Here is a 25,100-nt window from a genome sequence, read left to right on the forward strand (position 1 = left end):
CTTGCATATAAACCTACCCTTCCATAGCAAAAATATTCTTGCTTACAACAGGCAAGCATGGTTCAGACATAATGTAAAGCCATAGCCTAGCTTTGTGTACATTATCTGCAGCAAGCCTTGGACTCTTGCATGCCCTCCCCTTCCTTCCCACTTCATATACAGGGAAGAGATTTAAAATTCTGTTTGCGGTTTAGAACAAACCACAGTTGTTGTTTCTGAATTCTGGAAACTGGTTTGTGCATAATTTTGGATAATGAAGCAGGCTTTCAAACCATGGCTTGATTTATCTGTTTCCTGTATTTGGGTAAAAGAAACTGCATTGTTTCAAACTTCATACAGAAGTTGTGAATCCCTGACAGGGGAGCACATGTTCCCCTGGCTTCTGCACACAGCACTGAACCATGATCGTGATAAATATGGAACAGGTCTTGTTTTGTGTCAGGAAATTGTTCAGAAATCACAATGAAAATATGGATTCCAACATGGGAATCTCCTAGTAGTTATGTGTTGAGAATGGACCTGAAGATGAGTACAAACAGGGGTGTGTGTTTTTCCAACGAAAGTTGTGATTGTGTGTTAAGTCAAATAATCTGTCCTGGAAATCTTTTTAAAGAAGCAGAATGCTTGCAGTACATGCATAACAAGGAAAGCAAAACATCCTGATGAGTAAACAGTCTTCTGTTTGGAGATGAAAGGATGGCCTTGAAATGGAAGAATATGGCTTTAGGCCCATACACACTAAGAATTATCAAAAGCATATTTTCAAAAAACTTGACTAATTTAAATATGTAGAATGGAATAACTAGAGTGAAAAGATGCATATTTCTAAGGTAGTACGTCAAGACTAAAGTGGCTTGTGCATTTATCCAATACCAGTTATTGGTCTTATTGTTAACTAAAGCAATGGTGACTGCCCCAGAAACATGCCTGTCATTTAGGTGTACAATTATATTAGTGGGCATTTTAGTGTTCCAAATGTCCCCCCTATCTGAGGTAGATCTGATAGAGCATGAGGTAGTGGAGTTTTGTTCTGGCCTGAGGGACAAATACCTCAGACACCCTAGGTTTTTCTTATAAAAGGGGACAGAATATCCAGAAGGGTCATAGGATAAAGTCAATTCAGACCCTATGCAGGAAAAAGTGCTTATAGTCTTCCCAGACTAAACAGCGACGCAGCAACTTTTTCTTTAATGCTGAATGGCTATCTCAGGCTTCCTCTTTGTCTGCAGTTTGTCACTAGACTCCTTCTGCCCAGTTCTAACATGGCAGCTGCATAGCTCTCTTCAAATGCCCAGAACCCATCCCTGAAACATCTTATCAGTACTGTTAGTCAATAGATGGGGGTATTCTTCTACCACCAAAGTGAGGTAGTGCACATGCCGACTTGGACTGAGTTGATCCACCATGTCAAACTACAGGTAACTGCATATATAGAAATGTCTCTTGTCTCTTCACTGCCATCTTTGCATTGGAGCAGAGAAGGTGACCTCTTTAAAGTGTCAAGACATAATGAAATATAGTCTCTGATACTGTAGAGACTAACACATGTTTTGTAGCATAACCTTTTGTGGGCTAATCCACTTCAGATGCCTGAAGTGTTGTCTTTGAGCCCAGTGTGAGGCCTTGGTTTTCCCCTCTAAACCTGTGTGTGCTCTATCATTTGCCCATTCCAACTGAGGATAATATTTCATGCACCCAAAGAAGTGGGCTGTAGTCCATGAAAGCTTTTGTTCTTAAATGTAGACAAATAGTGATGCTAGTGTGTGGCTGTCAGCTATAGCTAATTTAGCTTCACCTCTGAGCCTCTGCATACAACATGCATCATGAATTGGCACGTGATTAAATATACCACATGATAAAAGGAATCCAATTCAAAATTAAATATAAACATGCAGACTCGTTTAACAGAACTGTGGTGACCAGCTTACAAGAAAAACAGTAACAATAGCTGTATCTTCAGACTCGTGGTGTGTGCATAAATTGGACATAACCTACTTGAGTTTGTCAGCCTATGTCCAATATATTTATACATCTTGAAAAATTATTTTTCTTCAGAACTTCAGCAGTAAACTAGCCATGCTCATCTAATGCAGGCCGATGTGTGGTGTGTTAACCTGAAAGAGTTAAAAGGGAGTTCTACTACTTGGAGCAGCAGGCGGCAAAAATTTAGAGACTTCAAGAGAAGGGGGGAATGTGAGTTATGTGTCTCATGGGTCTGTCATGTATGGATCACAACTGCTTTTGGTCACCAACACTATGGATAAATCCCCGGAAAGAGCAAATTGCTTGAATGGGATATGGAGCTATGCTTTAGAACCTGGCCTCACAGACTCATTAAGGGGAAGGCTCATCACAAATGGAAGAGGAAGTAACTTGTGTTTGTCTTAGTAACAGCCCAAGTTGCCTTGAGTGGTGGATCTAGTGCTTCTAAAACATTGCCGATTGGCTTACCATCCTCTTCAGACGGTTATCTTTGAGATTCTTAATGGAAATGACTTGCATGCTGACACTGAGGCCCCATAATGTAGAAGTGTCTGCTGCATCTCAGGCTACTCTCACTCAACACTGTCTGTCTTTGTAATGGAAATGTGCCTTCATTGAAAGTGACCGGGTAGCAACAAATGTGTGTGCATATGCTGTAAGACCCAGGCACATCTGTGTCTGTTAAGGGTGAAACTCCAGCTTCATCTTTGAATTTCCTAGCAGTTGTCAGTTTAAGCCATTCCCTTGACATAAAATGTTTGCATGTAAACAGACCAAAATATTCCAGGCTGCCATTCATCACTTTAAGCAATGCAGCTCACTGGCCCATATAGTGCTCTTCCTATACAGGGATGAACTTAATTATTATCTTTGTGTGAAAGATATCTACAATTTTTAGATGACTAATTGCAATGTAGCTGTGAGCTAAACATATTGGTAACACAAATGTTGATGACATGTGAAGGGTCAGGAGATTTATAATTGCGTTGATAATAGATTGCTTAAAATGATGTGGCAAAGAGCCAGAATATTTCAGCTTGATAATTGTCTATTAACTAACATGACACGTTTTGTACAGTATTTGTTACCTCCAGGTACAGATTAAGGATCTGATGTAGCCACAGAAAGTGACATGCATACATGAATCTTGGGTATAATAGTGAATAAACTGACATTACATTTACGGTAATTTGTCTCAATATGTAAAACCCCTCTGTTGGTTACTTTAGAAAACATGTAGAAATGTCGCAATGGAAATCAGGGGAGGGAAACTGTATAGCTGAATATTAACACTAGTCCTCTTGTAGCTCTTTGACAGTTCAGCTAAGTTCCAGCTTGAATGAAGATAACAGAATCATAAATATACACACTTATTCCTGAGGTGTTCAAGTGAAAACATGTCTCTGCTTTGCTGCACGATTTATCCCCAGAGTTTCCATTCTCCTTTTCTTTTCAAATCAAAACTGCTATATTTTCTCAAACACTTAACACACTTTACTGCCAGAAAACTGTCAGACTTCTCAGCCTAATAAGAGTAAATATCATAACAGACAATTGAGGGGCAACTTCTGTTGTTGAAGTTTGGACTTCCAGTGTGACACATCAGTGCAATAGTATAGTATGGGACTCTAGATGGAAACTCTAGAAGTATGTATACCACAAACATGAATGATTCAGTTTGAAGAATAATCATGAGTCAACTTTTGGACCTCTTGCCAATTTTAAATGTATTCGACACTTTCAGATTTCCCCACCTTCTGGTTTCATTGCACTTGTGATAAATATTTCCTGTTCTAACCATGCTAATTGGAATTTAAAGAGTTTTCACACTCAAGGTGCCCACTGGCATTATGCTGAATGTAAAACTTATACTGCCTGCCATGTGGATGTTATTTCTGTTCTAAATTCTCTCTTGCATTAAATGTTCATATGAAATGCACAGTCCAAGAGAGGCACAAATGTACTTTTCACTGTCACTTGTGAAAGTGCTCTTAATCTGTTGCACATTGCTTAGTTATGTAGACGTCTGAGAAGAATTGCAAGTGTTTAGAAAATGGTCAGTCACGATGGCTTTGGTATTACTGAATTTTCATTTTAGTGGCCCTTTTCATTCAACTCTATTGGTCCTCCTGTCCTTGCAATATTTGGCCAGAAGCTGAAAAAGTAGGGCCAAAAGGAACAATAGACGCTCCTCAAGAGGTCATCAACTATTGTAATGGGGGGCTATTTGTGAAAGTGATTTATCTTCTTGATGCCAGTATTCAGCTATAAGCATAGAAGTGCTTGAATATATAGTTTACCAGAAGTTTAAAGAATAGGCCAACCACTTTTTTCACTGATCCTCCCTTTTCTCTGCAACTCTGTGCCTCCTGAAAATATGTTCCTGAAGGTCCTGCAGCCCTTGGACATATTTTACTGGGAGGCATAAAGGGAAGGGGAGAATCGATGAAAATTGCTTTGCCACATTGCTTTCTAAACATTCTCTTTACCTCTTTCAGCAGGTATTTTGTGTGTATAGAGGGGTGAATCAGATGAACAGCCCCAATATATGATTAAGGAATGCCCCAAGAGCACATTGGGCTGCCCTCCAGTGATGTCAGGGTGGATATACTCATGGCATAAGAACATAAGAACAGCCCTGCTGGATCAGGCCCAAGGCCCATCTAGTCCAGCATCCTGTTTCGCACAGTGGCCCACTAGATGCCACTGGAAGCCACAGGCAGGAGTTGAGAGCATGCCCTCTCTCCTGCTGTTACTCCCCTGCAACTGGTACTCAGAGGCATCCTGCCTTTGAGGCTGGAGGTGGCCCACAGCCCTCCGACTAGTAGTTGTTGATAGACCTCTCCTCCATGAAGTTATCCAAACCCTTCTTAAAGCCAACCAGGTTGTTGGCTGTCACCACATCTCGTGGCAGAGAATTCCACAAGTTGATTATGCGTTGTGTAAAAAAGTACTTCTGTTTGTTGGTCCTAGATTTCCTGGCAATTAATTTCATGGGATGACCCCTGGTTCTAGTGTTGTGTGAGAGGGAGAAGAATTTCTCTCTCTGCACTTTCTCCACACCATGCGTGATTTTATAGACCTTTATCATGTCTCCCCGCAGTCATCTTTTTTTCTAAACTAAATAGGCCCAGGTATTGTAGCCTTGCCTCATAAGAAAGGTGCTCTAGGCCCCTGATCATCTTGGTTGCCCTCTTCTGCACTTTTTCCAGTTTTACAATGTCCTTTTTTAGATGTGGTGACTAGAATAGTACACAGTACTCCAGGTGTGGCCACACCATAGTTTTGTATAAGGGCATTATAACAGCCATTTTATTTTCAATCCCCAGCATGGAATTGGCCTTTTTCACAGCTGCCTCACATTGAGTCGACACTTGCAACGAGCTGTCCACCACGACCCCGAGATCCCTCTACTGGTCAGTCACCAACAGCTCAGATTTCATCAGCGTATACTTGAAGTTGGGTTTTTTTGTCCCAATGTGCATCACTTAACACTTGCCAACATTGAACTGCATTTGCCATTTTGTCACCCACTCCCCCAGTTTGGAGAGATCCTCTTGGAGCTCCTCACAGTCCACTTTGGATTTCAGTATCCAAAGAGTTTGGTATCATCTGCAAATTTGGCCACCTCACTGCTTACCCCTGATTCAAGATCATTTATGAATAAATTAAAAAGCATCAGTCCCAGTACAGATCCCTGGGGGACCCAACTTCTTACTTCCCTCCATTGTGAAAACTCTCTATTTATACCTACTCTCTGATTCCTGTCTTTTAACCAGTTAGCAATCCACACATGTACTTGTCTCCTTATCCCATGACCGCTAAGTTTCCTCAGAAGTCTTTGATGAGGAACTTTGTCAAAAGCTTTTTGGAAGTCCATGTATACTATGTCAACTGGATCATCTTGATCCACACATTTGTTTATACTCTCAAAGAACTCCAAAAGGTTTGTGAGGCAAGATCTACCTTTGCGGAAGCCCTGCTGGTTCACTCCCAGCAGGACCTGTGTTCTATGTGCTTTTCTTGAGGATGTTTTTTATCAACTTGCCTGGAACGGACGTTAAGCTAACCGGCCTGTAATTTTCCCCCTCGATCCTTTTCTGAAGTTACATTCAAAATGTTACATTTGTGACACAAATGTACATTGTGTTACATTTGCTACTTTCCAGTTCTCCGGTACAGAGCCCGGTTGCAGGGATAAGTTATATATTTAAGCAAGAAGGTCGGCAATTTCACATTTGAGTTATTTGAGGACTCTTGGATGGATGCCATCCGACCCTGGCGATTTGTTAGTTTTCAGTTTATCCAGATAGTTTAGAACATCATCTTTTGTCACTTCTATCTCACTCAGTTCTTTAGCCTCCATCCCTAAAAAGCCTGGTTCAGGAACAGGTATATGCTCATGAACTTCTGCCATGAAGACAGACAAAAAGAACTCATTTAGCTTTTCTGCAACCTCCATATTCTCCTTAACAATCCCTTTCACTCCCTCATTGTCTAATGGTCCAACCGCCTCCCTGGCAGGTTTCCTGCTTCTGATGTATTTAAAGAAGTTTTTTTTTATTCCCCTTGATACTTTTAGCTAAATGTTCCTCAAACTCTCTTTTTGTCTCCCTTATTGTCACTTTGCATTTCTTTTGCCAGAGTTTGTGTTCCTTTCTGTTCTCTTCATTTGAAATCTTTCAATTTTGGAAGGAAGTCATCTTCCCTTTTATGGCTTCCTTGACGGTACCTGTTAGCCATGCTGGCATCCTCCTTGACTTAGTGGTACCTTTTCTCCTTTTACAGTCTAACTGGATTTCTAATATTGTGGTTTTGAGTTAACTCCATGCACTCTGGAGCAAAGTGGCTCTCCTGATTTTTCCTTTCAGCTTTCTTTTCACCATACTCCTCATTTTGGAGAAGTTTCCTCTTCTGAAATTCAAAATGTCTGTGTTAGACTTCGTTGGTGATTCTCTCTCTGCATGTATGCTGAATTTGATCACATTATGGTCACTGTTCCCTAAAGATCGATGACACTGACATCATGCACCAGGTCCTGAGTGCCACTCCGGGTTAAGTCCAAGGTCACCTTCTCTTTGGTTGGTTCCAAGACCAACTGTTCTAGGGCACAGTTATTCAGCATTTATAGAAATTTGACCTCTTTGTCATTACTTGACTATGAATTTCCCCAATCTATGTTTGGGTAATAGAAGTCACCCATTATCACAGCCCTGCCTCTCCTTGATGCCTCCCTGATTTCCTGTTGCAACTCCCAGTCATGTCAGCATTTTGATCTGGAGGGCAATAGGACGTCCCCAGTAGCACGTTCCCTTTCAGGCGTTGTATTGTCACCCACAGGGTTTCTGTGGAGGTCTCCAGTCCACCCAGGTTTTCTAGCTTATTAGATTCTATCTCTTCTTTAACATACAGTGCTACTCCACCTCCAAGGCGCCCCCCCCATTTCCCAAAGGGTATCATGCTCCAAGGCACGATACCCTTTGTCATGTGTACAGCTGGTATCTCATCTGAACCAGCCTTATATTCATGAATAAACAAAACATGAATAAAGCAACTGTAGTATTCGAAGGAAAAATGGATCTAGGGCACCAGAATAGCCAGCTTCTCTGAGCATGTGCGCCCAATGGCAGTTGTTAAGTAATGGCAGTTGTTCCATAAATGGTGGAGACAAAAGCACTTATTTCAGGAATGTAGCAGGGGTTCGAATGTAGCAGGGGTTCGAATGTATATATAATGTAATCTATTCAATACATCTTTGACTACATATTGTTGAATCTTTTAAAATTTCAGAATATGAATATACAAAATGCAATACAACAAATCACATCAGTGCAAAAGCTTTGTAAATCTTAATAACCACTCCTGGTGGCGCAGTGGTAAAAACTGCCGCCCTGTAACCAGAAGGTTACAAGTTCAATCCTGACCAGGGGCTCAAGGTTGACTCAGCCTTCCATCCTTCCGAGGTTGGTAAAATCAGTACCCAGAATGTTGGGGGCAATATGCTAAATCATTGTAAACCGCTTAGAGAGCTCCGGCTATAGAGCGGTATATAAATGTAAGTGCTATTGCTATTGCTATTGCTTAAACAAGATGGTATACAAGATACATAGATTAATCCTTCTCCAAATTCTCTAGACTTTCTTCTCCATCACATAATCTGATAAATTCAGTAATTTTGGTCATTACTGCCATATCCTATGTCTTCACAAATCACTACGGCGTGATAACTTGGAATCCTGCCAATACTTGGTGCGTAGATATTGCTGGATGTTTTATCTAGGACATATACTTTGGAGCTAATGCACATACTCATTCTGGTGTGCCTAAAATGGTTTTATTTGGGCTTGTAGTGAAGTAACCCTGAGATACTTCTCATGTGACCTACTTGATATGAGCTTTTAGTTTTGGCAGCAGTTCTTCACTCATTATGCATGGTGTCTTCAAAGTCTCTTTGGTTGTGAACAACCTGCCCATAGTACCTCTGAAGGAGAGGATAAAATAATGTAGCACAGTTGGGCTCCACATTTTAAAATAAAGGCAACACTGTAGCCTTATTCAGACATAACAGGCATACAAGTTACTGTAGATGTGCAGCTGTACATGTGTTCATTTTAAGGTGAGTGAGCCCCCTCCAATGCAGAGTACATATATGCAGTATACTACTGTAAAGGTAAAGTGTGCTGTCGGTGTTGACTCCTGGCGACCACAGAGCCATGTGGTTGTCTTTGGTAGAATACAGGAGGGGTTCACCATTGCCATCTCCTGTGCAATATGAGATGATGTCTTTCAGCATCTTCCTATATCGCTGCTACCTAATATAGTTGTTGTAAACTGCCCAGAGACGTAAGTTTTGGGCGGTAGAGAAATACATTAGATAGATAGATAGATAGATAGAGGTGTTTCCCATAGTCCAGTAGGGATTTTAAATGGCAACCTTTGACTTGCTAGTCAAGTCACTTCCCTGCTGCACCATTAGGTGGCCTCTAGTATACTGTACTTGCATAAAATGTGTGAATAATTGTACATGTATACATATATTTATGTAGACATTGTACACATGTTAAACATGTGAACAGGGCTTCACTCTTTTCAGGAGGTGAGGAAGCCAAGATGAAATTGCCTTTGAGAACATATCAAAAGTTAATACTTAATACCCCAAGTGTATTGCCAGGACTTTGCTGTGGAACACTTGTACATGCTCATCAGAGGCACTCTTGTCAGCTTTGGAGTGACTTTCCCTCATCTCTAAGTTATTGCAGCTGGTTCCATTCTACATAAAAGTAGTAGAAGGGGCTTCACAACAGTTTGTGAATTCTAAGCAAGATCAAAACATTGGGCATGTGCGGAACCTGTTCAATTCAAACCAGGCTGGTTTGACCAGTTCTAATTCAAACCAGTCCGCCCCCCCCCCAAAAGGGGTGCTGGTCCCAAGTTTGGACTGAACTGACCCCAGTTCAAATAGAGCCAGTTCAGCAGTACGAGAGGTATGCTTGTAAAGGGGAATGCAGTGAGAATTTCCCTTCACAAGTAAAAGAGTGGAGCCTGCCTTCAAAATGCTTCTAAAGGTGGCCGGGGGAGGCAGGCCACAAGAGAGCACCTTACCACCAGCACCAGTGGTTTCTCTGGACCGAATCTGGCATTCCCAGCAGTGCAGCTCTGTTCCAGCTTCTGTGCATGCGTGGAGGCTGGAACCGAGCCATGCTATTGAGAGTGCCAGACCCAGCTCAGAATTGAGAGGCAGTGCCAGTGGTAAGGTGCCCTCTCATCCCCCTGACTGTTGTTAGAATTATTTTAAAGAGAGGGTCCCTCCCACTTTGCTTGTAAAGGGGAATCCTCACTAGATTCTCCTGTACAAGCATATCCATCAAACTGGTTTGACCATCGTGCTGAACTGGGGCTGGCTTGACTTGGACTGGTGGTCTGGTTTGAATTCGACACAAATTCAAACTGAACCACCTGAATCAGTACCATGCGTACTCCTACAGACCGTTCTACCCTTCAAAGATTAGAGCTCTCCTGATCATTGAAGGGGAAACAGACAACTGGATTTGACTTGGAATGGCTCTGCATGCTAATAATTGGCAATATATTGCTCAAAGGGTTTCTTCTCTTGCAATGGGAGGTGTAGTCTGCATGTGAGCTGACTCTCTGGTCTTATTGGTGTTTTGGGGTGCCCTTGTGCTTAAGAGTACACTCTGCTAGTACATGGCACTTCTTAATGCAGTCTCCTTATTTGACCAGCTGATGATGATTCCCTGGTAGTGGTATGGCTGCAATTAATTGCGCCAAGCTTTTTCCAGTAATTACACCTGGACTTGCACATAGTGTCACTTCGCATATTGTTGGGGGAAAGTTGGGGAGGTGCTATTGAGCTTGAAATAACCTTCAGGAGAAGCTAAGGGACACACTGTGCGTACAGTATTCACCATGACTGCACAACTTTGGCACTCCAGCTGTTTTTGGTCTACAACTCCCATAACCCTCAGCCACAGTGGGCAACAGCCATGGATTATTAGAGTTGTAGGCCAACATCTGCAGGAGGGCTGAAATTGTGTGGCCCTGGTATGTGTGCTCAGTATTCCGTTTCTGTAAAACTCAGTAATCCACCCCCCTCCCAACATAGCATTGTAATGAAAAAAGGCTCCAGTGGGAGTAAATCATAAGAAGCCACCCAACATATAAAATCTAGAACATAATGGAACAGCACTGCACACAACTACAAAACATGCATGATTAACCACTGGAAGAGAGAAGCATCTGGTGATGGTCAGAGCCCCACTGTACCTTTTTAAAACTGCAAAAGTTCTAATCCATATCTGTCAGGATCTAAACAAGACTCCTTTTGGGGCTGTAAATTGATTGTCTTCTAGCTGTAGGGTATGTTCTATTTTTTAAGACTAAGGTTGCAAACCAGTACACACTTAACTGTGAGTAAGCCCTATTGATCTCAGGGACTTGCACTTAAGTGAATCATATATAGGTTTGAGCTATAAAATTATCCAGTTTGTTAACCAGGATAGATGCAAACATATAAAGGGGTGGGTTTTCTTTAAAAGTAGAGTGCTGGATGGAGTTTTAGGTTTTCATATACACCTTGCTTTAAAATGGCCCGGATGAGAATGGGTGGATTAGTATGTGAATGTTCAAAAATGTGTCTTGTAAATTAAGCTCTGTTTAGAAAGTAAATACTTCCACGTCCCTAAAGTTTTCTTGGCTTCTGAAGGACAGAATATTGGATTGCTGAGAATCCCCTAGGGTTTGTTTCATTTTATAATATTGCCTGGGGCTTTCTGCTGCATCCTGTTGGACTGACCTCCTTTTCAACCCTGTAATGGCAGCTGTGCTACAAAGCAAGTTCCCTCACCCCCACCCCCCACTCCTTAAGGGGTTGTCTTAGGCTTCTGTGTCTTACCAGGACAGCCTGACCCTCTCTATGGTATGTGGCCAGAAATCTTTGTTCCATGCCTATTTTTGCTCCCAGTCATTGAACAAATGGCAAGTTTCAAATGATGGCCTTTTTATTTTGTTTTAAATAAGATACTAGTGTTGCATCATCTTTGCTATCGGGAAAAATTGCTTTCCTCTCCTGAAAAGCATATGATATTAATTCTTCCGGGATCCCAAAGTTGTTTTTTAAAGCATTTTTTGTTGCTTTCACTAAATTATTTGCATTCCAGGTTTCTTGCTGCTCATGTTTTTCTTTATCAAACAAAACTTTTAAAAGGTCTACCTTAATTGTTTCAATCATTCCTTCTAAGCAAGACTGAAGTTACCTTATTCTTATAATTCTTGAGAGTAATGAATGTTGTACCAAAAGCGCATTAGCTAAGCACCACTGAAATAGGCTAGTCAGGTTACCAGCTGGTATCATCCCATTAATTTCAGTGGAATTTAATAGGACTAACTTCATTATTCATTCTCTCTAGACCATCCCAGGTGTAGGTCTTGGAGAAATGCGTGTGTTGAGTTCTTCCTGGCTGGTGCCAGTTACCAACCTCTTGTGGTCTCTCTGCAGCATTGTGAACTGGATATGTATCCATTAAACATTCCAGAGACAGCCACACAGTGCATTTCTGTAATCCAAACTACCGGAGTTACTCACAGGGAGCAGATGGATTTGGCCTGATGTAGGCATGTGCCTATAGCCTTGGCAATGCCTGGAGGAGGGAGTGAGAAGAGGGAACATCTTGCTCTTCTCCCCTCTCCCCCCACCACACACAGCTTCTGGATTGTTTTTCCTGATTCACTCCATTCATATCTTCAGCCAAAAGACACGAATGTTGGCAAGTTTCTAATATCTAGTCAAATGACAAATAACCTCATACATGATACATAATCTTGAAGAAAATTAAGAGTGTTCCTCTTGCTAAAGTATAGTAACAAACGCATGTTTCACACCAGAACCAGTCAATCACCCAGACCAGGGATTCTCAACATTGGGTCCCCAGAGGTTATTGGACTTCAACTCCCATAATCCCCAACCAGAGGCCACTGGGGCTGGGAATTATGGGAGTTGAAGTCCAATAACATCTGGACACCCAACGGTGAGAATCCCTGGCCCAGACCATCAGGTTTGTTTTCTAGGAAGTTGTGTTTTAAGTTTGGAAAGTTCTACAGGTAGATTGCCTTGAACAGTTTTTTAAAATGAATTATTACACCAGAAAAGTGTAGGAGATATTACGTCAGAGTTGTGTTTGGGTTCTCTTTTTGAAGAGGCCAACATTTGTGGAATCAAATAGTGATGAGGAGACCTAGCTTCTTTTTTTCATGAATGCTACACTAGTGTGATTAATTGTAGCCTTGCTCCAACATATTGTCCTCATGGCTTGAGATTTGCTTATTGAAGCACTTCTTGCCTACATGCTTACCACAACATACGTTCTTTCTGTGCTGCAATAATGATGTTTTGCATAGCAGCACTTAATGCACAACACAAGTATCATAGTAGATAGCTGGGATCTTCATCTTTTTTAAGTGCTAATATGTATTGGATGTTGTACAGAAATAATTTTTAAAAGCCCACAGGCTTATAATCTGGGAAGCAGGGGAAATGAAGAAAGGAAATAGGCTCTCCAAAAATGACATGGCTTTCCAAAAAAAAAAAGTGGGTTATAATGTGTATATATACTGCTATATGCTCATCAGATAAAAGCTATTTATTCCTTTTCATGGCAGCAGTCATGGAGCTTGCAGAAAATGAATGCCATAAAGTGTGGAAGTTTCTTCATGGAGAGGAGCTATTGCCTCCCCCCCCCCCCCCAGTATGGAATTCTTTTTCTAGCTAATAACAGCCACTCTATTGATATCACCAGCTAAAAGATGCTAATGTTGGTTTGACTTTAATATTTAGTCAAATGAGGAATAATCTCGTGCATGATACATAAATGGAAACAGTGGGTAAAATCATAAATTATAATTAGGTCTCATTGAGATAATGGGATGTCTCATTGGTGTTCCGTGATGGTTAATAATGACTAATCTATTTTGGATCCTGCTACAGCTTAACATTGCTACTTGAGCTGCAACAGCCAGTGTTGGGGAAGTAATGCAACATGAAATTTCAAGCAACTCTTGCTTGCATCACTTTCCTGAAATTATTCAGCTGTTGGCCATTTTGCTGTCCAGGTCTTCCTTCTCAAACCCTGCCCAAGCCATACTATAGAACATCACTGTTATAGCTGAGGTAATGGCAAACGTTCATTGTTTAAAGTAGCATCTCCTGTGGCAGCAAGTAATTTCCGTGCTTCATAATTGCGATGTTGAGAAGCAACAGCTAGTATGAGGCTTCTCCAATAGAACAATTTCAATGACTTCTTGAAGTAAGGGAGATTCTAATGGTCGGTACACACCACTTTAGTGGGTTTAAGATACGTAAAGCTAATTATGTTAGTCCTAGGTTGTATACTTTTTCTGCTTTTCATAACTAACCTGTATCTCTCTCTTTCCTTTCTCCGGTCTAGGGCTTGAACAGATCACCAAGCCTTGCAAAACCATTTATTCACCCAAGAATAACACGCATCTGTCTTAGGGACTTGATATTTTGTATGGAACAAGAAAAGGAAATGAAGCATTCTCTAGTTCTGTACCAAGCTCTTTTGAAGTAATCAGACTTCTGCATTCAGCTTACCACCATTCGCTGCCAAAGAACACTTGTTTGCACTGCCTTGGAAAACAGCCCATTACAAAGAAACTGTTTACAGTTGTGAACATCTAATAATCACCTGAAGGGTTTCAGTGGACAGCAGCTTAGAATAATTGGTCAGGTGGTCACTGAACACCTGCATGGTGCCTGAAAGCACTGGAGATGGAGAGCTTTAGGTGCCTGTTCTTCATGCAATGCTTGTGTCAGTATTTCAGCCTGCATTATTGTTCCATGACAATTGTGCCTTCAAATGCTGTATTTAGGGAAGGATGGCATGAAGAATGTATTCAATCACAAACCAGCAGACAATGAAGCATTGCCTTCTTGAGTCAGTCTCCTCTAGATGCCCTAGTCCTAGAGCTTGATGTCATTGCTATCTGGATGAGAAGTCACTTGGGAGCAAGCTGAAGTGCCAGTATGAGATCTACAGCCAACAGCCTCCAAAGGAAGATGGAGAAACTGCACTCTTGTGGTATGGCTTGTGTTATCAGTACTAGACAGATATGCAAGCAAACTAGAGCTGGTAAGTGTTGGGGTGAATGATCTTTTAAAATATTGGTTGCCTAAACCAGTTTAAAGGCAACCTAGTGAAGCAGATGCCTGTTGAAACATCTGCCTTAACACAGACAGATGCTCCTTGAGTTTACAGCTTTAAATTGGCCTGGTGCATTGTTTTTGCATCAGTTGATTCTAAAGCAGGGAGTTATCCTTGAATGAGTGAAGTGAAATGCTCCTTGCTTTTTTCTAAAGTGTAGCTTTGTCTGATCTCCTCCTGTAATCCAGGAGAATATACTTGATGATCAGGGACATGCCTCTAAAAATCTGCCTTCTGCAGAAAAAGGATTTGAGGCATTTGTGGAGAAGAGCACAAAACTGTTCAGGGAACTGAAGTGATGGTTGAATTCCAAAGTTAGCCTGCCTGTTATGTAGAGCCCCATGCAGCCATTTTGCACTTTTCTACAAATTCTACCCTATCCTGTACATCTAACACAAACTGTGTAACATGGGTGATGACAGAGTGTGTAGGGAAGACAGCAACTGAATGTCTTCATGATTAAAGTCCTAAAAAACAACACTGAAGGTTCTTAAGGCTTTTTGGTATACCATTGTGCAAAATGGGTGGGGCATATAGGTGGGGGAAACACCTAGTCCTGAGGCCAGAATCATTGCAGTATATTGGGAGTTTCTAACCTAGTCATGATTTTCTTGTTACAAAATTGTGAACTAAGTTAGCTAAACCAATGCAGTAAATTATTTATATGTGAGATGTATGTATAATATATAGCAGTACTCTTGACTGTGAAGCAGTAAGTTGCAAGATATGTCGTCAGACAAAAATGTTTTGGATAATAAATGCTTATCTTTACTTTTTATGTAAGGAGCAGCATTTTCTCCTCTTTGTGTGTACGGTCTTACTGACAGATGTTTAAAATTATTTTAAATACTGTATTAAAGTAACTATTTTATTAAAAATAAGAGTATTTGCTTCATTAAACAGAAGTATTATAAATACTACGAATATTCATTATATAAAAAAACAGTAGCCAACATGTCCTAGGTATCAGCACATATGTTTTAATGTCCATGGCACATGTAAGCCTTCAAGATGTTACTGAATGTCTTTCTCAATTAACGCGTGTCTTTCTACTTTTGGGGGGCACACAATCTAACTTAGCCACTCTTCCCCTTGGAAGGGTAGCCTCTTGAGGATAGGGTCTTACCCTTGACAGTAAACCACTTGTGTCTGAAAAGTGTGCCTTGAATTTTAATTTGGAAAAAGCACAGGCCAACTATCAGAAGTATGGGGAACACTGAGGTTAAGAAGTTTGGGGGTCAGAGTTAACACCTTGGCAAAACCAGTTCTTACAACAAATATGAACTGCGTTTGGGCTTGGCCCAACATCTTTTCATGGTGGTAACATTCATTACAAACACGACTTAATTACACGACTGGGTGATGACTGGAGGCTGATGTGCAGATAGAGACGACCAGTTTGTTATGCCTCGATTGCTGCAACTTCAGGTGGTAGCTTGCCTTCAATAAAGAGACTAAAAATTATTTATTTAGAAGTACTAGAACAACATTGTCCCAAGCAAATTGTTCGTATGTAATATTAATGTGCAGAACTGGTCCTGAACTTCCACATGTTTGGCATCTGTCCGTTTATATGACAATTGCATTAAGCACAATCTACAATTGTAGTTCTGTGTAATTGTTCTAACAAGGCATGGACAAGAAGTTCCTGATGGGTTGTGTCCCTAAAATAGTACAGTGGAGGTGTTCTGTATTGGTGATGGAAAAATCCATTTAGATCTGACTGCAGTCTGATTGCAAAGCTTTCCAAAATCTTTGCTATTCCTTGACATGTTTATTTCCCTTACTGAGTTTTGCTCCTGCTGTCAACTTGCAAGCCTTAATGTTACGAGCTCCTACACACGCCTGAGGTGTAACATATAAAATGAGTTTTGAAGGTGAAAACTCTTAGATGGGGAAATCAGCCATTCTAGGGTGTGGATTAAAGATAAATCTCTCCTGTGATCAACTAAGGAGGGCAGAAAAAACCAGGTGGGTGAAATGGGAGGTCCCTCATGAGAACAAACGTGACCCATTGAACAAAAATTTTACAAGTCAGCTTATCTATATGGACAAACTAAGACACAAACATTTAGTTCTATATCTAAAACATTTAGTTCTCTATATATTGGATATTAAGCTGTCCAAAGAGAAACCATTCCCTTGGAGAGGATGTCACTGCCGCTAAATTTATTAGATTAAATGTTTTGAATAAAGGCTTCTTATGTGGCATGCCTCACATAAAATCACAGTATCAGATACAAAATAAGCCTTGGCATGAGCAGTGAAATGGTTTTAAACTTTTTTAAAGACTAGCTGTTGCTTCATGGTCTCTGACATGCTGGAAACCCAAGCAAAGAGAAAGAGACTCACCTGGAAACACAAAGACATCGAATTTGGTGCTGGAAGAGCGTGCCTTGTAGGGCACCACAATTGAGAAGGCCCTCTCTGGCCACTACCCACCAAACTTCAGGAAGGCCTCTGATCAGAGCATTCGGGCAAGTCTTGTTTAAAGGGCTTGGGAGTCCTGTTTTCATGGCATTTTCTTTGCAAAATGTTTTGGTGTATGTTTTGCTTGAGGATATCTGTAAATAAACACTGCAGGAAGAGAAATTTGCTAATGTGAAGGCCTTGGAGCTGTGTAAACATAACCTTTGGGGAAAGTCTGCATGTGGCTACTGGGATTGGTAAAGCTGCTTCAAAGCTGAAGATGTTTCTCATTCTTAGGCTTGCAAAATATTCTGCATGGTCACTGGAGGGAAGAGAGCAACGGCTTCTAGGCTCTTATGACTGCTAAAATCACAGTGAAGTCTTAATGTTGGCAACTGAGCCAATAGCTTACTGTTCTCCACACTAAATCAGGGCTGGAAACCTGATAATTGTGTTACAAGTGACAGCCTGCCTAGAAGGGAAGAACTTCTTCTCTGCTGGGGCTGGATCCCTAAACTGCTATTTTACCTGGAATACCATGCAAAGAAAGTTAAACTTCTAAATTTGTTTTGGAGAACTGTTACTGCTGTCTGTTCCCCTGATGCAAACAGTGAGCTGACTCTTGCGGAGGAGCCAATGGTAAACTCCTCCTGTTTTCTGCTCTGTGGTCACCAGGAGTCAAAACTGACTCAATGGCACACTTTTCTTTTACTTTATTCAAAGGGTGACCACTGCAGAGGGTCACCTTCTGAATAGGGTTTGACCCCTGCTATGGTCACCACTTGGTAGATGGTCTGTGGTGTTGTGGGTTCAGTATTATTGCCACTGCTTTCTAACATCTACATAAAGCTACTTTGCGTAATCATCTCTAGTTCTGGTTGGGTGCCAATCAATATGTTAACCATATATTCCAATTCTATATTTCTTCAGCCAAGCATCCAAAAGCTGTCATCTGCCCTGAGCCTGAGCTAATACCTGGAGGTTTGGGGTAGGTGGATGAGGGCAAACCAATTTGAAACAGAATCCAGACAAGCTGTATGTGATGCTGATGGAAAACCCTTGGCCATGGTAGAGAGTGTTCCCTGCTTGACCCTATGGAGAATAGAGGGACAGTTGAAACACAGAGCTTTTATTGTACAGCATCAATTGTCAAGGGAGTTCTGAAAGCATCCTACTGCACATCAGGGGTGTCAAACTGCAGCCCTCCCACTGTTGTTGACCTGCAACTCCCATCTTCCCCAGTCACAGTGGCCAGTAGCCAGGGATCATGGGAGTTGTAGGCCAACATCTGCAGGAGTGCTGCTGTTTAACACCCATGTCCTAGAGGGGTTATCAATGCTCTTTCAGAGCCTTACACAAGAGGGGTAGCCTCTATGCATGCAGGCTGGCTGCCTTTTGAAGAGTCAAGAAATAGGGAGTTGGTAGCAAATGATGAGTAGCAGCTGCAACAGATAGTCCAAGGACTAAGTGCTCGTTAAGAATAAAAGTTGGAAAGGCCTTGCACAGTGGGAGTTATGTAATGTATTATACATAGCACTGGAAACAGTAACTGATCTGTATCCATGACTAGCTGCACATGCTTGTACTTTGGAACTGTAGGCATCATTTTCCTTGTGGGACACAACAATGGGAACAGTGTTGGAGATGGAGTTCCAGTGCATCGATCCCTTGCGCCAACTATCCTAATGACCACTAGGGGCATAAGGGGTCTTATGAATATAACTATGACTTAGAATTTAGTTCAATAAGAATTTCCATGTGCCGCAACAACAAGATCATCCTCTGCTACCTTCTCTGTAACTGGAGTGTGTGCTCTCTTGAGCAGTGAAATGGTTTTAAACTTTTTAAACGAGTAGCTGTTGCTTCATGGTCTCTGATATGCTGGAAACCCAAGCAAAGTGCTCTGCTGTATACCTACTGGAGGTTCAATTGACAACCCACAACAAACAGGAGGCCAGACAAGCAGACTGCACGCCCACATTGACTCCTGCAGTGACTCTAAGCTGTCAGAGCATTGCGCTGAACTGGATACATGCATGAGCATAGCCCAGCACTCACCCCCACAAAGTCATACAGACAAGATGCAGCATTTGCTTTAATAAAAGCAGTGCTATTGTTTGCCATAGAAACAAATATCACAACACTGATATTCCCAATCTTGGTTCCCAGATGATGTTGGACTACAAGTCCCATGATCTCTGGCCACTGTCAGGGAATGATTGGATTTGTAGTCCTTACACTTGTATGAGGTAAAAGGACCTCTCCCACTGGTCCCAGCATCTGGTTTTGAGCTATACTGTCTCTGTACATGGAGGCTCCATTTGGCTACCATGAATAATAGCTGCTTTTGAACCAATTAAATGTTTATTCCCAAAGAGATTGACATGCATTTTCTGATAGGTGGGTTGTCTTAAGACATTTGCTGCTGTGGGATGTGATTGTAAAGATGCCTTTCAGACTCACCCATTCTAAGCTGGATAGAACTGGACTTTCCAATGTTAGCCTTTCTACCAGTCAATATGTGTTTGTGCCCATACGTATTTTGCTTATATGTTCCCAGGTGACTGTTCTTGATTGGAAAAGTATATCCGGTCTAGAACAGAGATTGCCAGACTTGTTATGACAGATCGTTGGGAGATGAGGGATGAAATGCTTGGCGTGCTGGCTTGTCTTTCAACATTTGTCCATTGCAGACTCCCTGCTGCTGGCTTGTGATCAGGTGCATCCTGGCTCTTCCCTTTAGCACAGAAATGCTGTAGGGAAAACAGAAGCTCCAGTGCTCTTGTGCTGTCTGACCCTCTGCTTCAGTATGTTGGCCGCCAGCACACAACACACACTCTTATTACTTGCTGCCTTTCCTTTCACTTCTTGAGTAAATGCTCTCATTCTGTTTTGGGGCTCTGGCCCTGTTGGTACCTTTTTTTGCCTCTAACTATTGCAAAATGTAACTTGCATAGAATACAAAGATGTGATCAAAATGTAAAACTCAGTGTGAACCATCGACACTGCGTGCAACTTTTGTGTGTGCATAGGCCCCAGGCCTTCAAGATAAATCTAATACTTGGAGATCCTCTGATAAAAGGTACTATATATGCAAAGTACTTCATAAACATTCATTAGCTAATGCTGGAAACTTTGCCACTGGCAAAAATCTTTTCCTTTCTCCCTCAGGTCCCTAACGACACAAAGTTAATGATTCTTCTGTGGGAGCACATTTTTAATTTGCACACTATAGGTTGGGGAGCACTATGTTGCTGGAGCTATGGGTTGTATTTCAAGCAAATTCTGCTGCAGGGACAATGTTCAGCCTCTTGAGTCCTGGAAGACAGTGTGCATTGAGCAAAGTTATAGCCTTGGCCAACTCCACTCTCTTGCCCTCTTCCAGTCTGTAAAATGGAGCTAATACAGGTGGACCTAATTATCTGCACAGGTTCCATTCCTGCAGTTTACGGCTGTGATCATACTATGGATAATGAGTCGTTAAAGTCTATGGGATTGCGGGGATTAGGTTCCCAGAAGGTCCCCAGACTTAAAAATAAATAAATAAATGCTGGGAAATCACCTTGAAAATGGGCCAAATAAAGTGCCCTAGAGTGCTCCTGCGATCCAGCAATGCCCCCCCCTGTCCCAAATAGGAGGAAACTGCAGTTTTGCTCTCCCCCATTTTTCTGATGAAATGAGCCACAAAATGGCAGCCAGAAATGACCTCCGCAGTAATTTCTGGCCTTCTAGGAACCATTGATTCCTAGTGATTGTTTTGTGATTATTTTAATGAAAGGCAGTATATAAATCTAACAATAATTAAAAATAAAATAAAAATATATGGATATATGGATTTTAACTGTTTTGAGTATGCAGATAATGAGGTAGGGTGTCTTTTTGTGACCTGCGAATATGCAAAACCGTGATTAGTGGAGCCATGTATAGTGAGGTCCACCTGTACTGACCTACTGTGACAAGGACCTGACAAAAAAGAATAAAGGGAATACTCTCTGCCTTCGGAATAATTGTTTTAAAGTAAATTTGTATTCGGCCAGGCAGCTTATGATAAACTACATAAAACTCTATTCATTTGGTGGAAATATTTTTCTACTACCTTGACCGCTGCTTGTTCATATGTATATCTTCATATGTGTGTTAAAATCTGAATGTTTGTGACATACAGCAGGTGGCTAGCAAGCTCCATGACTCTTTGGCAGAAAACAATTTAAAATCAGTATCAGATGGTGTGGAAAGGCCTGGTAATCTCTCCTGGTTGTCTGTTGTGTTACAAAAACCTGCATGAGATGAGCAGGAGATGTGGGGGTCACCTTTGGAGTTTTTTTAAAGCATGGAGTATTTTCACTGATGAAACTTTTCTTAGTACTATGAGAACAGTTGACCTCTTGAAAAATAACAATAGAGATATATATAGAAAAGAAGTGGAGTAGAGAAGAATGGAGTACTTGGGTGGTCTGTGAAGGAAGTCTGTGACTACTAATGGGATGATATGTTGGGTACTGGCATTTTATCTGTCTTCTCTGGGGAGGAGCTGCATGATGTTTTGCATCTAGAACAATCACACTTTATTGTTTTATGCATTGACTTTTTGTCAAAGGACACAAACTGCTACCCATTAACATGCCATTACAACCAGATATGCCTTCCCCATATGAACTATTGGAGGGTGGGGGTGGGGGGTGGCTCCCAGTCTGTGAGATCTACAAGCAGGCTTCTTCCCCACTTGCAATGCTGTGAGCTGACCTTTTTGTGCTCTGGTATTGCCTACCAGAAAGAAGTCAATATGTGCTTCATTAACTACATAAAAGCCCTCGATTGCGTTAACCATGTCAAGTTGTGAAATATCCTTAGGGAAATGGGCATCCCAGAACATCTCATTGTTCTCATGAGAAACCTATACACAGGACAGGAAGCCACAGTCCAGACAGAACAGGGTGAAACAGACTGGTTCCAGATTGGCAAAGGACTAAGACAAGGCTGTATACTTTCTCCTTATTTATTCAACTTATATGCTGAACATGAACTGAGGGAAGCTGGATGGGAAGAAGATAAGCATGGTTTCAAAGTTGGAGAAAGAAACATCAATAACCTGTGATACGCTGATGACACCACTCTGATAGCTGAGACTGCGGATGATCTGCAAGCTCTAGTAATGAAAGTCAAGGAGCACAGTGGGGAAAATGAGACTACGGCGACTAAATGGAAAGAAGACTAAACTGATGACAGTGGGTACAGCAATCAGTCTCAGAATTGATAATGAAGATGTTGAAGTGGCAGATAGCTAATGCCTTTTAGGATCGACTGTCAACAGTAAAGGATCCAGCAGTCAAGAAATATGTCGCATTCTAGCATTTGGTAGGGTTGCAATGAAGGACTTGGAAAGGATATTTAGATGCCGTGGCATGTCTATACTTAACAAAGATTAGAATCGTTCAGACAATGGTTTTTCCCGTGACACTCTATGGATGCGAAAGCTGGACTTTGAAGAAACAAGATAGAAAAAGGATTGACACTTTTGAACTTTGGTGCTGGAAAAGACTTTTGAGGATGCCATGGACAGCCAGGAAAACAAACAAATGGATCATAGAACAAATCAATCTGGAATTTTCACTCAAGGCACAAATGACCAGGCTCAAACTATCATACTTTGGACACATTATGCGAAGACCCAGCTCCCTTGAGAAGTCTGTAATGCTGGGGAAATTTGAAGGAAAGAGAAGAAGAGGACGACCAGCAGCAAGGTGGATGGACTCGATTACGACAGCAACGAACGCACCACTGAGAGACCTTAAAGGCCAAGCTGAAGACAGATCATCCTGGAGATAATCTATGTGGTTGCTAAGAGTTGACAGCACTCAATCAATCAATCAATCACCTTTGATTTACATCCTGTGCAAAGTCCATGTGTGTTGCACTGCAGTTTCCGCAGTTACACAATAATGCTCTTTGCACAAGCACAATTGTGTGAAAGCCATTTCCAATGGCTGCCCATCATACAACTCTATGTATGCAATTTTTATATTTGCACAGAGCACTCCAAGGAACATGGGAAGCTACCTTCTACAGAGTCAGACTCTTGGTCACTTATTGTCTACACAGACTGTCAGCAGCTTCTCCAAGATTTCAGGCTGCAATCTCTTTTGGTCCCTCCTTGGAGATGCCAGGGAGGGAACTTGGAACCTTCTACATGCAAGCATGCAGATGCTCATCCCAGAGTGGCCACATCCCCTAAGGCAAATATAGTCCTCCCATGTAGTCTCCCATTCAAATGCAAACCAGGGTGGACCCTGCTTAGGAAAGGGGACAATTAACGCTTGTTACCCAAGCCACCTAATGGCGCAGCGGGGAAATGACTTGATTAGGAAGCCAGAGGTTGCCGGCTTGAAGCCCCACTGGTATGTTTCCCAGACTATGGGAAACACCTATATTGGGCAGCAGTAATATAGGAAGATGCTAAAAGGCATCATCTCATACAGCGCGGGAGATGTCAATAGTAAACCCCTCCTGTATTCTACCAAAGACAAACACAGGGCTCTGTGGTTACCAGGAGTTGACACCGACTCGACAGCACACTTTACTTACCACAAGACCAGCTCTCCTCCCATATGCAAGGGAGGAAATCTTCTGCAACTTCATGCATGTTCTGTTGCAATGCGTAACATGGTGCAGTATGTGAGCCACAGACATTTGCATGAATGCTCCTGCTTCTGTCAGGGTAGAGGGAGGCCTTGATGCTGGTCTCGTGGTAGAAAGCATTGTCCCATTAGCTAAGCAGGGTCCACCCTGGTTGCATATGAATGGGAGACTAGAAGTGTGAGCACTGTAAGATATTCCCCTCATGCGATGGAGCTGCTCTAGGAAGTGCAGAAGGTTCCAAGTTCCTTCCATTTCCAAGATAGGGCTGAGAGAGATTCCTGCCTGCAACCTTGTAGAAGCCACTGCCAATCTGTGAAGACTATACCGAGCTAGATGGACCTATGGTCTGACTCAGTATCTGGCAACTTCCTGTGTTCTCTGACAGTTGTAAATCTGTTAGCTCGGCTAACCCAACAGGATTTACAACCCACTTCAGCACTCCCTCTGTGAGTTAACAGAAAGTAGCAGCAAAGCTGCATGAAGGAAAACGAAAGGCTCACAAAGAAAATAGTAAATGAATCAAGTCCCCTGAACTGAACTAGGTACCCCCCTCTAACAAAAACTGAGTAATAACTGAAAAGAAAACAGAGCAAGGAATGAAAAAGAACAAAGGACACCAGAGCAAGGATTTAACAGAACAAGAACACAGAGCAGGAAAGAACAGAACAAGGACAAACTGGAACTCGTAAAAGTTGAGAATTTCAAAATAGAACACGGTCCACGGTCAGCGAAAGTTGCTAACAGCATCGGTGGAAATCAGACTGCTTGATATATGGCTCAAGAGAACCAGCAGCCAATCAGGCTTCCCTGAATGAGCACTTCTGCTTCCTCTCTTGTGATCTCCTGTGCCTGCGTGTCTTCCACTGAGCTTTCCTCTTGAGACGTCTTCTCAAGACAGATGAAATCCCAGCCTCCTCCTGATCAGCCTGCTCCTGATCAGGATTCATGTCTGGCAGCTGTTCCAATTCCTCAGCTCCAAAGTCTGTTCTCCCTGCCAAATCCTGTTGCTGTGCCTCTGAGCCCTCACTAGCAGCCAAATCCTCCCGTTCCTTCTCTGACTCTTCTGAGTCAGAAGTCTGAGCCATGACACTGACATAGGAGCTGGCAGGCATTACAACTGATGTGACACTATGGGAAAGGGAGCTCTGTGCTTCCTGAAGCCTCTTGATTCTTGAATGGAGATCAGGGTGTTGTGTAGGAAAGAACAAGGCCTGTTCTGAGGTACTTTTGCCAGCATGGGACAATTGTGCTGGCTATTAGCAATGGGCAAGCTCCCCTGGGCTTGACGTAGAATTGGCTCAGGATTTACGAGGTGTGTTGGAGAACTCTCCAGCA

General features: G+C 42.0%; 1 protein-coding gene across 1 annotated transcript in view; it reads left to right on the forward strand.

The window, feature by feature from the left end:
* The window catches only part of TAF4B (TATA-box binding protein associated factor 4b), a 99,633-nt gene extending 84,032 nt beyond the window's left edge, over positions 1 to 15,601 (forward strand). Inside the window, exon 15 of the mRNA XM_053249470.1 lies at positions 13,944 to 15,601. Coding sequence (XP_053105445.1) covers positions 13,944 to 14,087 — 144 coding nt within the window. The 3' untranslated portion in view covers positions 14,088 to 15,601. The remainder of the gene's footprint in view (positions 1 to 13,943) is intronic.
* The last annotated feature ends 9,499 nt before the right edge of the window (positions 15,602 to 25,100 follow it).

The sequence above is a fragment of the Hemicordylus capensis genome, chromosome 4 (genome assembly GCF_027244095.1).
Source record: "Hemicordylus capensis ecotype Gifberg chromosome 4, rHemCap1.1.pri, whole genome shotgun sequence".
NCBI classification, from domain to species: domain Eukaryota; kingdom Metazoa; phylum Chordata; class Lepidosauria; order Squamata; family Cordylidae; genus Hemicordylus; species Hemicordylus capensis.